This window comes from Xyrauchen texanus, chromosome 7 (genome assembly GCF_025860055.1).
Source record: "Xyrauchen texanus isolate HMW12.3.18 chromosome 7, RBS_HiC_50CHRs, whole genome shotgun sequence".
Lineage (NCBI taxonomy): Eukaryota > Metazoa > Chordata > Actinopteri > Cypriniformes > Catostomidae > Xyrauchen > Xyrauchen texanus.
In genome coordinates, this window is record NC_068282.1 from 17,425,812 (window position 1) to 17,442,567 (window position 16,756).

General features: G+C 40.2%; 1 protein-coding gene across 1 annotated transcript in view; it reads right to left on the reverse strand.

The window, feature by feature from the left end:
* The window catches only part of LOC127646600 (E3 ubiquitin-protein ligase HERC2-like), a 26,536-nt gene that overhangs the window by 2,481 nt on the left and 7,299 nt on the right, over positions 1-16,756 (reverse strand). Inside the window, exons 12-28 of the mRNA XM_052130353.1 lie at positions 16,636-16,749; positions 16,297-16,548; positions 15,992-16,185; positions 15,685-15,885; positions 15,183-15,411; positions 10,496-10,620; positions 9,784-9,962; positions 6,775-6,959; positions 6,501-6,665; positions 6,203-6,388; positions 5,765-5,935; positions 5,533-5,636; positions 5,289-5,439; positions 4,890-5,104; positions 3,587-3,719; positions 1,886-2,013; positions 18-107 (exon numbers count right to left, since the gene is read on the reverse strand). Of these exons, the coding sequence (XP_051986313.1) occupies positions 18-107; positions 1,886-2,013; positions 3,587-3,719; positions 4,890-5,104; positions 5,289-5,439; positions 5,533-5,636; positions 5,765-5,935; positions 6,203-6,388; positions 6,501-6,665; positions 6,775-6,959; positions 9,784-9,962; positions 10,496-10,620; positions 15,183-15,411; positions 15,685-15,885; positions 15,992-16,185; positions 16,297-16,548; positions 16,636-16,749 (2,822 nt within the window). The remainder of the gene's footprint in view (positions 1-17; positions 108-1,885; positions 2,014-3,586; positions 3,720-4,889; positions 5,105-5,288; positions 5,440-5,532; positions 5,637-5,764; positions 5,936-6,202; positions 6,389-6,500; positions 6,666-6,774; positions 6,960-9,783; positions 9,963-10,495; positions 10,621-15,182; positions 15,412-15,684; positions 15,886-15,991; positions 16,186-16,296; positions 16,549-16,635; positions 16,750-16,756) is intronic.

Genomic DNA, 16,756 nt, shown 5'->3' on the forward strand with positions numbered 1-16,756 from the left:
GACAGGTCATTACTGACAGCAGGCCTGAGCTCATTAAACAAGAAACGCAGCCTCTCGATGACTGGGGCACACACCTCCTTATAAGAGCGGCCCTGTTCCTGATGCGTCTGTGCCAGAGAGGAAAGAGGACAGGTCAAAGGGCAGGTCATGAAGTAATTGATGACGATCATTCTAAATTATATACCTAGATTACAGTTTTGGGAAAAATTATGTGAACCCTTGAATTTACCATGGCATATATTGGTCACAAAAGGCCTTTATTGCAGGCCTTCCTGCATGTGCAATTAGACCTCTGCAAAGTATCCAGAATGCAGCAGCAGCACGTCTGGTCTTCAATGAACCAAAGAGAGCGCATGTTACACCACTCTTTGTCTCTCTCCACTGGCTGCCAGTTGATGCACGAATTAAATTCAAGCCTATGACGCTGGCATACAAAACAGTCACTGGCTCTGCTCCAGCATACCTAAAATCATTTAAGCAGAACTACACTACCGCCAGAAGCCTGCAGTTGGCTAAGGAACGTCGCCTTGTTGTGCCAACACAAAAAGGCACCAAAACACTTTCCTGGACTTTCAGTTTCATCATAACGCGTTGGTGGAATGACCTTCCCACCTCAATCCGTGAAGCTGACTCACTGTCTTCAAAATACATCTAAAAACACATATTTTCCAAGAGCATTTAACCAGTCACTAAAAAAAAAATCTGTTTTGAATACTATTCATACTTTACGTTCCAATGTCTCCTTAAAGGGTAACTAAACCCTAAACCAACTTTTTTTAGTTAATGATCTGTAAGCATGGGGCTTTATTAGTACTGGTCATTGATTCAAGTAATTTTTTTGACATTTGTGTATAAAGTGTTTTAATTCTACAATATATGGTGTAAAAACGTCTGAGTGCTGCCTTCTTCAGGTTGAACGGTGGCTACTGCAGTTGAATTTTCCTATTGGCTGTTTGCGGTACTGTGACGTAGCGTGACAGCTGATAAGCAGGTTCCAGCTCACCACGCCAGATTCATGTACATGTCGTCTTGCGACCGTGTGAGGAATAATAATAACATAGAGTCTGACAGCAGCTGTCAATTAATCCGTCACTACGAGTCTCAGGTGCCCACCCCCACCCCTGCTCAGCCCTTTCGGTTCGTTCCCTCTATCCCCGCCGGGGTCTGCCCACTTTCCTGCATTTTCAAATATTTCTAGTGGGTGGAGTCAGACTCTGAGCAGGTGTTTAGTTACCCTTTAAGATGATTCGCTTATGTTTTTCCTCTTTTGTAAGTCACTTTGGATCAAAGCGTCTGCCAAATGAATAAATGTAAATGTAAAATTGTATCATATCTTCAACTAAATCACAGCAATAGACAAGTCTGCTTAAATAACATACAAACAATTATATGTTCCACCCTGCACTGTTAAAGTTTGCATGGCATATTCAATAAAGGCTTGAAAGCCTATAATTGCTTGTGTGCTACTCATTTAAGCAGTGTAAGAGGAGGAGGGAGTGGCTGGGCAGTGAGGGTGCATGGCCAGTGCCGAGTCTCATAATCAGCGGGAGAGAGAGATAAAGGGGAGCCAGAGACATCAGATCAAGATAGAGACACACACACACGGCTGCGCTGTGTGCGTTTATGTTTTATTCTTTAGTTCAGTTCCATCATTAAATTGATGTTGACTGTTCTGCCAGTTCCCGCCTTTTCCTTGTACATCCTGAACCCGTTACAAGCAGACTGTGTTTGTCTATTGTGGTAACTTGGTTGAAGATCAGAGAAAGTTTAATGATCGATTTAGATGGCTTGGCAGAAATCTATATAAATTCAATGGTTCACATACATCTATCCAGCAACTGTATATCTTGAATATGCATATTCAAATTGCGAACTATTTGCTCACTTTTATCAAAGAACACTTGGCCTGGTACACCATTCGACACACATCAATAACAGATTTTGGGAGGGACCTCTGTTTCCCCTGGTCCACAACCAAGGCAAATTGATCAACAAGTGTGAGGGCAACAGGACCTGTACAAGAAATCAGAATTACTATCTTTTTAACCAATCATGCACTTATAACAAATAATTAATAATAATAATAGAATATGAAAGTGTGTTATAAACTGGTGGAGGTTAGGATTTTGGCTGGACTTGTTTCTTCAAAGAACAAGATTACAGAATCAGAAAAAATTTATATACCAAACATAGGGTGGCCAGACGTCCCGTTTTTCCCGGGACAGTCCCGTATTTAAGCACTTTTTCTAGTGTCCCATCTTATTATGGAAAAATCATGTTTTGTACCGTATTTCCCCTCTCCTAAAATGTCTCCATCACCTATGTGGCTTTCTCAGTCATGTGAGCATTCTAATCAAAGGTAGCCAAGGATAGGGCTTGTAAAATCACACCGTGTTATTTGAAGTAAATGATGGGGTTAAACTATACAATCACAATCCCCTATCAATAGAAATCAAGTTAGGGAACTGATTGAAGAGTCAGTTTGAAAGAGCACACGGGAATGTATGGGAATGTCAAGGAAGCGTGCATGTACATTTCATGAGGATCTTCAAAAAGAGTTTACATTTCCAAAAAATGAGTCACAGACAGAGCCTAGTAAAGTGAAGTGTGAGATTTGTGGAGCTCGCTTTTCCATCGCCCACGGAGACTGCACTGACATCAAGCAGCATGTACATACAAAAAAACATGTGGATGAAGAGTGCCACACCATGTGTTCGCGTTTTTGTTTGTGAAGTTCTGAATCTGACAAGGTGCACGCAAGTGAAGGACTTTTTGCTTATTCTGTTATGCACGGCCATCGTTTTGAACATTCATGACCTGAGAAAAGCCTTGCAGGCCAGGTTGGAGGAATCATTCATACTCTGACATTAAAAAGCAGTCGGATACCCTGGTTGAAGCTGGTGACATTCAGCATCAGTGGATTACCTCCAAAATTGGTGGAACACAGAAAAAGTTGAGTGGGCCCTACTAGAGACATCCCAGTGTGGAAAGACATTCAGAGCAGCCTCAAACACTTCTACTCCAGAATCCCCACTCTCAGTTTGATTGTCAAAATCATGCTCTTTGATGAGTGGGCTTGCACAAAAAACATTGTGACTCGTCGCATCACTGAGTGGAACATGAACAAGACTGCCGTGTCTGTGAGATATGGATAGACTGGAGACCATCAACTTCGGAGGATTAGCCAAGGTCATGGAGTTTGTTTTATGGCTGCCTGGGACATCTGCATCTATGGAGTGTGTATTCTCATTAATGAATGCAGCATGGACACTGGATAAATCTTGACTCTATGTAATAGTCATGAAGGCAATGCTTTACGTATGTCTTAATTTTGGACTGGACTGCTCCGCATTTTACAATTAACACTTGAAAGACACGTGCACACTGAGAAAAATAGCTGCCAGTGAAAAGTACAAGGTGACAACATTTACAGATGCGGATGCACCCTCTACTTCGCATTGATCTGCGCCTAGGTAAAGATACGTCAATTAAATTTTCGCTGGAGGGATTGTCCCGTTTTCCACAAGCAGTAGTCTGGTCACCCGAACTAAACACTTGCTTTAGAGAATGGTGGTTGCTAGGTTACCAAGGTCCTGGTGCTTGAGAAGGCAGCAGAGCAGCAGGCGGCCCACTTCCTCTACAGGGTGTTCTGGCGGAAAAGTGATGGGAGTGATGAGATGATACTGTTTACAGCACCGCTCGATTTGGCATAAAAAGTCCTGCAACACCAATGCATCCAACATAAACATTCAGAACATCTCAGTTTAAACATTTATTGAAAAATTCTGATTGACCAAGACATGTTTGAAGCCATTGTAAAATAGCTGATATACACACACTCACACACTTGCTACCACACATACATTTTATATATTAATGTGCAGTTGATTTTTCTGACGTTAAAGGAATAGTTCACCCAACAATTAAAATGCTCTCATCATTTACTCACCCTCAAGTAATCCCAGATGTGTATGACTTTGCAGAACACAAACACACATTTTTAGAAGATAATCTGAGCTCTCTAGGTCCATACAATGCAAGTGAATGGTGACCAAAAGTTCCAAAAAAGCATATAAAGGCAACAAAAAAGTAATCAATTTGAATCCAGTGGTTTAATCCATGCATTATGAAGTGATCCAATTGCTTTTGGGTGAGAACAGACTAAAATATAACTCCTTTTTCAGTATAACGCTTGACATCAGTAGTCTCCTTGGCAATCATGATTTCAAGTTTGAATACTTCCTAGCAGCATTTAGCTCTCTGCACATGGGTCAAGCAATAGGAAGTTGAGCTTGAAATCATGATTGTGCCTAGAGATGTCAATGTCAAGATGTGCAGAGAAAAATGCGTTACATTTTGGTCTGTTCTCAGCCAAACCTGATTGGATCACTTAAGTAGACACCGATTAAACCACTGGTGTCAAATGGATTATTTTTTGCTGCCTAAATTAGCTTTTTGGAGGTTCAAGATTTTGGTGACCATTCGCTTTCATTATATGACCTACAGAGCAGAGATATTCTTCTAAAAATCTTTGTGTTCTGCAGATAAAAAAATAAATTTCATACACATCTGGGATGGTTGTGTAAATGAGAGAATTTTCAATTCTTTTAATAATTTGTTTATTATTCTTAAAATAATCTGTTTAATAATTAAATGTATTTATTGATCCTGATGTATCATATTGCATATTGCCATTTTATAAAAGCACTCAGCTTCATGCCATGCCTAACAGCATCCCTTAACCATGGTAAAGTCACTGTAATGCACTGTAATGCTGATCAAAAAAATTGTAAATATTTTCTGATTGGACAGCTTTATTTTACAATGGACTACATTATAAAAAGATAAATTCATATATATTATATCATTCATCTTTGATTGTATCAGACCTTCACAGTGTGATCCTGGGTGTTGTTGTCAGCGATGGCCTGCAGGAAGGGCTGAGCATGATCGCTGAGGGTGATTCTTCTGGAGTACAGTTTGGATTTGTCTGGTGTTGTGGTCCCTGGAGAGCTGCATTGGTCCTCATCCTTCTCCTCGTTATAATTATAGTGGATCTGACTTGTCTGCAGACCACCGAAGAAGATGGATGACTGGAGCCATTCTGCAAGGTAAAAAGCATAAATCTAAAAAGCAGTTTTGTTTACTGTTTTAACTGAATTAGTATCTCTTTGTTTTTTAATTTTGATTATTATTAACAACGAACGAACTGATTCTTAAGAGATTCAATCAATTAAATTGAAACAACCAGACTTTTGCTATACTATAATAGAAATAAATAGACTCACTGGCACATTCTATCTCTATGCGGGACAGAGGGGTGCTCATAGCCAGGTATGAGGCATGTAACCCCAGTAGCAGTCCCAGGTTCCTCTCAGCATCAATCAGAGGGGAAGACAGGCTGCTCAGGTCAGGCGTAGTCACCATCTCCTGGTTGGGCTAGAGAGACATAACCAATAAGAACAAGAAAATTAAGCCTGATTATACTTATTATAAAAACGATTTAAACTGAGAAGTAAATATTAGACAGACCTCGATGTACTGGCCTACACAGAAAGATTGCATGGACTCTCTGGTGTCTTCAAACTGGAGAGCAGCTTCAAGAGCTACTACTGGGTCTTCACCTGCAAACTGGGCTGTGCAGAAAAAAAAAATAACAGATCACAACCAACTCTTTACTTAAAAGTAAATACACAACAAAACCTACTGAGATGTGAATAGAATGGAAATATTTCAGGCATTTCAGTTGTTTATATCATTATACCAAGGATGCTGTTCCCAGTTAGTGTCTGAGCCTGGAAGTCTTTAATGTCATAGACCTTCCCATCAATGACAGTCCAGAAACCGCCATCTTTGTTATGGTTCTCCAGGTCAGCTTTGCGGATAAGCGATACTTCTTCATTGTTCTTAGTGCTCGGCCCATTGAAAAAGGAACCTGGAAAGAAAAAGAGGTCACATGTGTCTCTGTATCATGCTAGTTTATTTAGTCATGCCAGACTAATATTTGGTCATTTTGAGATTATTGGCAGATCACTGGCCCGCTCAGCCATAGTTAGGCCTCCTACAAATACCAATTGTATTGGTCATCTCCCACTGAAAAAACCTATATCAACCAGCCACTACTTTAATTCAATTAGGATTAAATTGGATTAAAGCATTACTCAATTTATAAAGAGAGTGTGTGGACAGATTTCACACATACTCATGAGTCCCGGCCAGGCAAGATCTTCATTGTCGTCTCTCTCTGAACCAGGAGCTAGATGGTTGAAACGGTCCAGGTGCTCTAGGAGAGCCGCAAGGAGAGGAATGGATCCAGTCTCCTGCATCAGACCAGCATCATGGGTCAATAGCAGCACGATGGACACAATCAACTCTGGTAGCAATACACCTGGAAGAATTAAGGAACAGGATAGTTTGCAAATGAACAACTACTACAACATTGTCTGAAGCTTAAAATTAGTAATGGGGAATGTTGGAATATTATGAAATAAAATGCTCACCTGTGAGGTCTCCTTCAATAACACGCGCCACCTCTGCAAAGTGACGGTGGCTGTTGATGGCGATGCTGGTGGCCACAGGAAGGATATCCCCAATGTGTGTGCACAGCAAAGCCATATACTTCTTCAACAGGGACCCCACTCCCAAAATCTCAGAGTGACTTAGAGCTGTGAACAACAGGAGTTACGGTTAACTTGAACTGAATAGCAAGTACTTGCAAACAAGTACTTTCAAACAGCTGGTCTAAATGTCATGCATTTAGAAAGGGTTACTTACTGTATCCTCCCACGCCCACAGTGCCATTCACACCCACATAGAGCTTGCAGACCAACAGCCTCTGAAAGCGAAGTAGCAGGTCCAGAGAGGCTGAGCGCTCCTTACTGACCTGCTCTGTGTCTTGGGAGTTTGAAATGCGCCGCGCCACATCTTTAAGACGCGCTATGGTCTGCGAGGCAATGTTCCTACACAGCAAAACACAAGGTCAAATTAAAAGGAAAAGTATGACTACAGGTCATGGACCCGTTAGTTAATTAGTTATTGATTTACACCATGCCAGCTTCCATGGCTATTTTCATGGCGAAAAACAAGTAAAAATATATTAAAACCTATATAAGGTTATTATAATTTACAGTATCTCACAAAAGTGAGTACACCCCTCACATTTTTGTAAATATTTGATTATAACTTTTCATGTGACAACACTGAAGAAATGACACTTTGCTACAATGTAAAGTAGTGAGTGTACAGCTTGTATAACAGTGTAAATTTGCTGTCCCCTCAAAATAACTGAACACACAGACATTAATGTCTAAACCGCTGACAACAAAAGTGAGTACACCCCTAAGTGAAAATGTCCATTGTCATTTCTTCTGCGTTGTCACATGAAAAGTTATAATCTTACATTTACAAAAATGTGAGGGGTGTACTCACTTTTGTGAGATACTTTATTTTCAATAAGAACTCTATAACAGATTCAGTGTTGACTGATAAAAATCTCTTCACAATTCCTAAAAGAAATAAAACCAGCACAATCCAATAAAATATGCTTCAAAGACAGTGGATTCTGGCATGTGGTGCATAATGGTGGATATTCATCTGATTTTAAAAACTTGTGTGAGATCCTATTCGGCAGTGGGTGTAAATGATCTGATCCCAGCGATTACTGACATTAAAGATCTGTCTTTTACCCACTACAGCGTTAATTTCAAGCAAGTTGTTTGAAAAGCATTGATCCCATTTTTTGATGATGTAAGGGATTATGGTACATTTTAGAGGTTGGTATGGAGCATTTTTTAAGATTTGTAGAAAAAGCTTCTTTAGCAGCAGAGTCTGCTTGTTCATTTCCTAGGATTCCACAGTGGGTAGGTACCCAGCAAAGTAAATATTAAAATTCTATGCCTCCAGATTTGGCAAAATTGGTAAAATCTTTACAAGTGCTGGATGATCATTTTCGAGTGATGCTAGTGCTTGAAGACATGATTTTGAATCTGCTATTATTAAGACATGTCTCTGTCGTGTGGTCATATTGTGATCCAGTGCTAGAATATTGACCTCTGTAGTAAAAAATACATTCTGATTGGGGATCCTTATTCTGCTTTTTTGGTGATTGATTACAAATGCAGCAGACACATGATCTCCAGATTCGATCCGTCTGTTTATAGAGGTGTGTGTGATAACATCTCTTTAATATCCAGGAGTTGGTCATGACCCATAACCTGCATTTTTATAATGAAGTGCAGGCAACCAACTAGCAAACAGCTTTTTTGCCAAAACACTCCATAAGATTATACAATTGAAGTCAAAATTTTACACACTGTAAACCTTTGCCAAATACATTTACACTCAGGTTTTCACAATTCCTGACACTTAATCATAGAAAACATTCCCTGTCTTATGTCAGTTAGGATCACTACTTTATTTTAAGAATGTGAAATGTCAGAATAATAGTGGAGAGAATTATTTATTTCAGCTTTTATTTCTTTCATCACATTCCCAGTGGGTTAGAAGTTTACATACACTTCGTTAGTATATGGTAGCATTGCCTTTAAATTGTTTAACTTGAGTCAAACTTCTTGCGTAGCCTACCACAAGCTTCTCACAATAAGTTGCTGGAATTTTGGCCCATTCCTCCAGACAGAACTGGTGTAACTTTGTGATGGCCACTCCAATACCTTGACTTTGTTGTCCTTAAACTATTTTACCACAACTTTGGAGGAATACTTGTGGTAATCGTCCATTTGGAAGACTCATTTGCGACAGAGCTTTAACTTCATGGCTGATGTTTTAAGAAGTTGCTTCAACATATCCACATAAATTTCCTTCCTCGTTATGCCAGTGATGCCAGTCCCTCCTGCAGTAAAGCACCCACACAACATGATGCTGCCACCCCATGCTACACGGTTGGGATGGTGCAATTTTTCCTCTAAACATAACGATTGACATTATGGCCAAACAGTTACATTTCTGTTTCATCAGACCAGAGGACATTTCTCCAAAAAGTAAGTTCTTTGTCCCCATGTGCACTTGCAAACTCCAGTCTAGATTTTTTATGGCAGTTTTGGAGCAGTGGCTTCTTCTTTGCTAAGCAGCCTTTCAGGTTAAGTCGATTTAGGACATGTTTTACTGTGGATATAGACTTGTCCACCTGTTCCTCCAGCATCTTCACAAGGTCCTTTGCTGTTGTTCTGGGATTGATTTGCAATTTTTGCACCAAATTACATTCATCTTTAGGAGACAGAATGCGTCTCCTTCCTGAGCTGTATGATGGCTGTGTGGTCCCATGGTGTTTATACTTGTGTACTATTGTTTGTACAGATGAACGTGGTACCATGAGGTGTTTTTATTTTCTGAGGTCTTGGCTGGTCTAGGCACCGAGTTTGATGGTAGGCCTTAAAATACATCCACAGGTACACCTCTAAGTCAGTACACCTCCTAGAATTGAATTAGCTAATTGTCTAAAGTCTTGTCATCAGTTTCTGGAATTTTCCAAGCTGCTTAAAGGCACAGTTAACTTAGTCAATGCAAACGTCTGACCAATTGAAATTGTGATATAGTCAATTAAATGTGAAATAATCTGCCTATAAACAATTGTTGGAAAAATTACTTGAGGTTACACACAAAGTAGATGTCCTAAATTACTTGCCAAAACTATAGTTTGCTAATATGAAATCTGTGGAGTGGTTAAAAAACGAGGTTTATTGACTTCAGCCTAAGTGTACATAAACTTCTGACTTCAACTGTAGACGATTGTTGCATTGAACACTGTAAAGAGACTGTCTGTCGCACCTGAGCAGCTGTTGCACCAGCTGGACCAATGGGAGGCTCTGTTTGTTGGCAGACTCATAAATGCCTGTGTTGATCAGGTCTTTGTCCAGGGTGGTACGACAGCGATGTAGAGTGGAGGCACTAGCTTCCTGCTCATCAATCTCCTTCTCCTTTTGCGCCTCCTTCTTTGCCTCAATGTCCTAGTGTTAGATAACCAGAGAAACAATGCAGTTAATTGGCGTGTAATAATAAGTAAAAAGATACAAAATACTAAAACGGAATAAAAACAGAAATGTTATACATCCAAAAATATGTTAAAAAGTGTAGTGTGAAGTTCAAAATTAAAGATTGTTTTCAAACAGATTTCCTGAACGCCTTGCCATTGCATAGCAAAAAACATATAGTCCCACCCCAAATTCACACCACTGGTTGAGCCATATTTGGATAGCTGGGAACCTCAAACAAACAGAAATATTTTGAAAGTGTACACTTTCAGGAGAAATCAACATTGGGGCATGCTTATAGTGGAAAAAAAATGTATCTTTAAATGTATTACTCTGAAACACTATCAGCATTACATTTTTAGTAACAATTTACACAATGTGAATATTTTTTTTGTCACATTCCTCTCGTGAATTTGTTTCATCCTCTGCAATTTTTTTGGCATGTTCTGTTGGGTGTAGTAGATATAAGGCATGCAGGGTGAAAACATGAATTTACTGTTGAATCGGACCTGGATCTCAGCCGTGATGGCAGCGTTCAAAGCGGACTCCAGCCCTCCATCCGCCATCAGACTGCTAACCAAGAGGTCGATCATAAAGCGACGGCCAGGACTTATACTCATCTCATTACCGGACACTGGAAAACACAGAAATGCTTTTGACCATCAACTCCCATGAGCTTGAAATAATAACCTTCAAAGCAGATAGAAGGCTGTTTATGCAAATCTCAGCTTATATGGTGATACTAAGCTGAAATGTGGCAAAGAAAAATGTTGCTGGAAAATAATGTTGTTAGTTTTTAAAAAAGCACATTTAATACAAAAAATGAAAAGGTGTCATTCTAGCATTCAAAAACAGCTAGATGCTATGCATCAGATGTGTCTCGAGATGCAAAAATAAATAAATAAAAGGTAAATTGTTTTTAATAATAAAAATAAAATGGACTGCAAGTCTTAACCATCACTAAAACACAGAATGAGATCTTTTTGTGCTCTGCAACTGCTTATGTGGAGTTCAAAGTGGCACTTTACGCTGATGCTAATGCCCTGACACGAATCATAAACACGGCTTCCTGATTACAATAACAAAGAGGACAGCCACAGTCTGCCAGCTGGTTAGTATTGTGGGAGATGAAATTTTATACCATTGCAATAAATATCCAACCTATGTGGGGATTAGTTCTTTCAATTAATCTAACACCCACTTAGACTTTAGGAAATGTTTAATGTTATTTAAATTGGTGCTATTTTAGTGCATTCTGTTGAAGGCTTTGTTTGAAAAGTTTTAAATAAAGCATTATATTGTTACTTATTGTTTTGTTTTTCTTTCCCAAGAATTAAATAAATGCAAAAGTATATTTAGTCAAATTTCAGATTAATCTGCAATTAACTATGAAAAACTATTTATTAGTTTAGTGACCACTTCTGGAGATGGCACTAGGTGGAGATAAATGAGTATCTTATGTGCTATGTGTGAGCCGCTGAATAATTTTGAGATGTTCACGACCGAAATCTGCCAAGAGATTTCATATACATAGTCGTAAGTAAACTATAGATTTGCTTTGTTCCTAAGTACACTTGACTTTGCGTCAGGAAGCCGATGCTATGGGGAGTGTCCTTCTATACGACCTATTTGAAACCCTTCTACAATAATGGTAATTCTAAAATTGGCTAAGGTGTTTAAGCCCTGCCCTTTAAGCCGTGAAGCTGTCCGATATAAAAGTGGGCATGCGAACACCATTCCTCAGAATTTTCATTCAGAATTTTACTCAGAACCATCAAACATGGTTATACGATCCAATTTGCACGTCGGTCACTCCGTTTCAATGGTGTGCTCTCTTACACTGTTCTGTCCATCTGGTGTTACGAGCCAAAATACACAATCTTCTTGCAACGAACGCGATAGACGCAGAGTATGTCTCTGGCTCCCCACACATTCACTAAATGTATCGATGCAGCGCTCGCCACATTGAATTGAAAGGCGTGAGTGTTTTGAATAACCTCAGCATTTGGTTATTACTAGCCAATCAGGAGGCACTACTGAGCAAACACAGAAACTTGCTGCTTTGCCATATGGAATATCTGGTCTAATTAATGTCAGCCAGTAAATCTCGTTTTTAGGAGTTCGTCTTGACTCCGTGAACATGCGTACGCACCTCACGAACAAGTGTGCACAGACCATTCTTCGTTGTCTGTCTCAGTTCAAACTGGAAACACATTCCCATTGAAGTAATTTCAGAGAATGCTGGGTTTTATTGCGGCAGCATCCGGCATCATACCATTAGGTCGGTTACATTTACATTTATGCATTTGGCAGACGCTTTTTTCCAAAGCGACTTACAGAGCCCTTATTACAGGGACAATCCCCCCGCAGCAACCTGGAGTTAAGTGCCTTGCTCAAGGACACAATGGTGGTGGCTGTGGGGATCGAACCAGCGACCTTTTGATTACAAGTTATGTGCATAGCCCACTACGCCACCACCACTTCACATACAATTACATGCTGTTACAAAGGAGACCTCTCCAGTACTGACTCACGCGATGTTCCAAATTGCGCATGCACATTGTGGTGACTCGATGCTATACAGCCCTGGCCTTCTACCAACAAGGTGTTATGGTGTGTAAAAGTTTCAGAAGTGATGACCACAGATGCATCCAACACAGGTTGGGGTGTGTATATATGTCACCAGGACATGCTGGCTCATGGGCTGGTGAAACACAACAATGCATTTTACATATCTTAAAATAAGTTCTTTGTGGTGTCATGCTCATACAAGCAGTATGACACCATTCCATATTGGTCTTCAAGATTTAGGAGACAGTGTGTCTGCTGACTAATAGGCTTAGGTCATGTAGGCCACTTCTCTAGTGTCTAAATTGATTGTGAATGTTTTCTGCCAGCTAAATAATACCACGTCAGATGTTCTGAGAGAAAGTACAATTATCTCTATGTTTTGAGTTCCAATAAGACAAGAGCAGTCTCCAACAGAAGCTTTGTAGTATAAGAACTTGAATAGGTGAAACTGCATGTGTGTTCTATTTTAGGAACTTGAAGTGAGAATAGCAGTCGAGAGAGGTGGTCAACTGGACCTCAGAGACCTACTACTATCCATAAAGAGAAGACTGTCCATGGCTTATGGCCTAACTTGGACCATTGGAGCCTATATACGGAACAAAAGCATCATGCCAACAATCAATGAGATAAACGATGTACACTAAAATTCTTGGATCTCAACACATCCCCAAAAAACATGGGTTGTGTCCCCATCTACTGATTGCATTGCCAGCAGGAGGGCGTCTTTAACTCTTTCCCCGCCAGCGTTTTTTAAAAAAAGTTGCCAGCCACCGCCAGGGTTTTTGACGATTTTCGCTAAACTTTAATGGCACGTAGAATATTTTCTTCCATGAATATATGAAGATGCTATATATCACAAAAAGATCTGAGCCTCTGCTTTTAGGCAAAAAAAAAACGATTTTATTTTATCTTCATTTGTTCTTTTTTATTGCGACTTGAACAGAGGTAGGTTTTGTCAAAAACAACATTTCAGACAAAAAGCTGAGAAAAAGGCATGTTTATGTCTGATATTTTGAGCTTCTCAATACTCCACTTCTTCATGTTTGAGACGATCGCAGTCTGTTTCTTTGATCAAAGAGTTGCGTACTCTTTCAAAACATGTGGAGGGGTCTTCCTTACCGTATAACACCTAAAACACGGAAACCCGGAAAATTCTGTGTTTGGCGGGGAAGCGTTTTTTCATAAAACACGGAAAATTCCGTGTTTGGCGGGGAAAGAGTTAAGACCAAGCCTATACAATTTAGAGGGGGTCCAATAGACTCAATATAAAATCTTAAAATGCATCAGAAGCACCCTTTCATCTCTAGATCGGAGCCTGATCATTCGTATGTGGCAACACCTCTAAACTCACCAGGGGCATGATCTAAGACTAAGATGTTTATACCAGACAGCTTTGCACCTAAAAGGGTGGGGCTTAAACACCACAGCCAATTTTAGAATTGGCATTATTGTATAAAGGTTTCAATTAGGTATTTTAGGACACTCCCCATAGCGTCAACTTTCTGACACAATGTCTTGTTCCCTTAGTCTCAGGGAACCGAGGTTACATACGTAAACAAGATGTTTTCCTTCAGTTTGGGAATGGCCGAGCATGACTTTTCATCCAAAAAGACGGCAATAATAGACTAATAATATTAATGAGTACCAATTAATATTGAGTATGTCATGGAGGGGTGAATTTACGAGCTTGCCACGCAAGAAACCGGGAGGAGTGCACAAAAATAATAATTGAAAAAATGACAATTGCTTTGATTGCAAAAAAATAGGTGAATGTAATACTATAGATCAATAACTGGGGTTCCTGGATACTCGGAAATTATACGTTAATAATTAATCAAAATAAATTGTAAGAAATTCATTATCTATTCATAAATTTGGACAGTTTTAAAATATTTCTTGCAGCTTTGAACTCTCAAAGACATAATTTGTGTGAGGCAAAAATATGCATTGACAAAAATTTTGGTGTGAAGTTGGAACCAAGGTTGCACTTACGGCTCACTTTATAGACTTCAATGTATTTGGCAGCGCTGACTCGAGTCATGTGGAAGCCCCTCAACGTGTATAAACATCAGTCACTTTTACACCTTAATAGCTCTTCTGCCTTTTTCTCTCTTTGATGAACAATGTAGACTCACATGCCGATGCTGAAGTAAACGAACAACATGACCCTCTCATTCAGTCGGTCGGTACATGTGCCAGGTCACCCAGATTATTTATGATTGAGAAGTTTATTGAAATGGATACGTATTTGTGTATTTGACTCCTATTCCAACTCCCTATCTTTACCTTGTGTTTGTAAATGTATGAATTATTGAAATGATTATTTTCCAGGACATTTAGGTATTTTTCTAATTTTCCATTACTTTTCCATGACTGGAAAACTGCATTGCAAAATTGTGGGAACCCTATAAATAATGTAGTAACTAAAGTTAATGTTCATAATGCAAGTAATTAAAATGTTCTACCAAGAAAATCTAACTTTTATTTAATGGGGGTCCCTGGGTCTATACAGGTTGAAGACCCCTGCTCTTTAAAATTAAACCACACAGAATATTTACAGAGAAGAGAACAGCATCAAAGAGATCTAGTCGTTATCAGAGTCCAAAACTGAGGTTCAGTACTGACCAGCATTGGGCAGCAGTGAGGACAGTGCTCTGGCTCGCTCCTCTGCAGTGGGCAGTATCACTGACCAGCCACTCTGGAGCACGGCCTGGGCAGCTGCTTGCACAGTGTTCAGCACACCGGCGTTACTGGCCAGTGTCACCACCGTCTGTTTGAGGTTATTCAGCAGTCCACTGCCCAAGCCCAGACCCAGCTCCTCAGGGTCAACCTGGTTACTGATGGCTGCATGAAGCTGGAGACACAGAAAACACACAGTACAGTGCACATTCTTTATTAAAAGTCATTACATCGCTTAGCTTTCCAGACTGACATTTCAATCGTTGGTCGATATGATTGTCATATCAGAGTACATTATTTAAACAATCATCAGAAAGTTAAATAAACTGAAAAAAATACTAAGCATATTTTTAAGAATATTTTTGTGTTGCCATTCAAACAGTTATTTTAAAATAAACAACGTATATTGTTTAGAACAAATAAATGACTGAAGGTGTAGACAGCTGACCTGTAGTCTGAGCAGGTTGAGTGCAGCCACAACCATGCATTCTTTTTCCTGCTGTGGTGGCCAATCGGAGCTTCCGTCCATGCCCTCGCAGACCTGCCGCAGGAGCTGGTCTAGCTGCTCAAAGGTCATAGTGCACACATCCACCACGAATGGTACACGGAGCCCCACGGACCACTCAGAGCATGAGGACCATGAAAAACTCTGAGAGGGAGAGAGACAGAATTTTCAGATACACTTAGTCAAAGTCAAAGGTGGCAACCAATGCATTACCTGTGGGATAATACAAACACATGCAAGAGAGACATACCTGGCCTGGGCCGCAGGAGATGCCCACTATGTGTTTGGAGTTGAGGCCTGGCAGAGCTTTAGGCTGCTTCTTATTGGAGAAGAGTGTGTCAAAGTGCTGTAATTTATCATTGCTGCCCCAGCTGTGCACCTCCCCTTCCTCTGTGAGGGCCAGGCAGTGTGTAGATCCCACAGCTATGTCCACCACACTCTTACCTGAATTGACAGAGAAATTGTAATTTATTCAAACCCTACTCAAACTGATGGACACCCCAAATTTAAATTTTGTGAAAACAAAACCAATGAAAACAACTAAAAACACTGAACCTTGTAGACTGTCTAGCAGTTTGGGATAGCGAACATGTTCATCAGTGCCATGGCCGAGTCTTTGGTTGTCTCCTTTGCCCCAGGTGTACACCTGTCCATCTTTATTAAGTGCTACAGAGAACTGGCTCCCGCAGCACACTTTAACAATATCCAAATCTTGTAGCTTTTCCACGAGTTTTGGCGTCTTACAGCCGTCGCTGCCTCCGCGGCCGAGCTTACCATAGTCACCATCACCCCACGACCACACTTGACCTAAAAAGCGAGTCAGAAAGTAGACCATCAGATTATCAACTCATCAAAATAAGTCCACTGATGAAGAGCCTTTTTGAGAAGTTGTACCATTCTCAGTCACAGCAAGGGTCTGAGCATCTCCGCTGCCACAGGCTACATCTATCACCTTAAGCCCCTTCAGGGCAGTCACCAGCATAGGAGTGGTCTGGTCCTCACTGGAGCCTTTCGG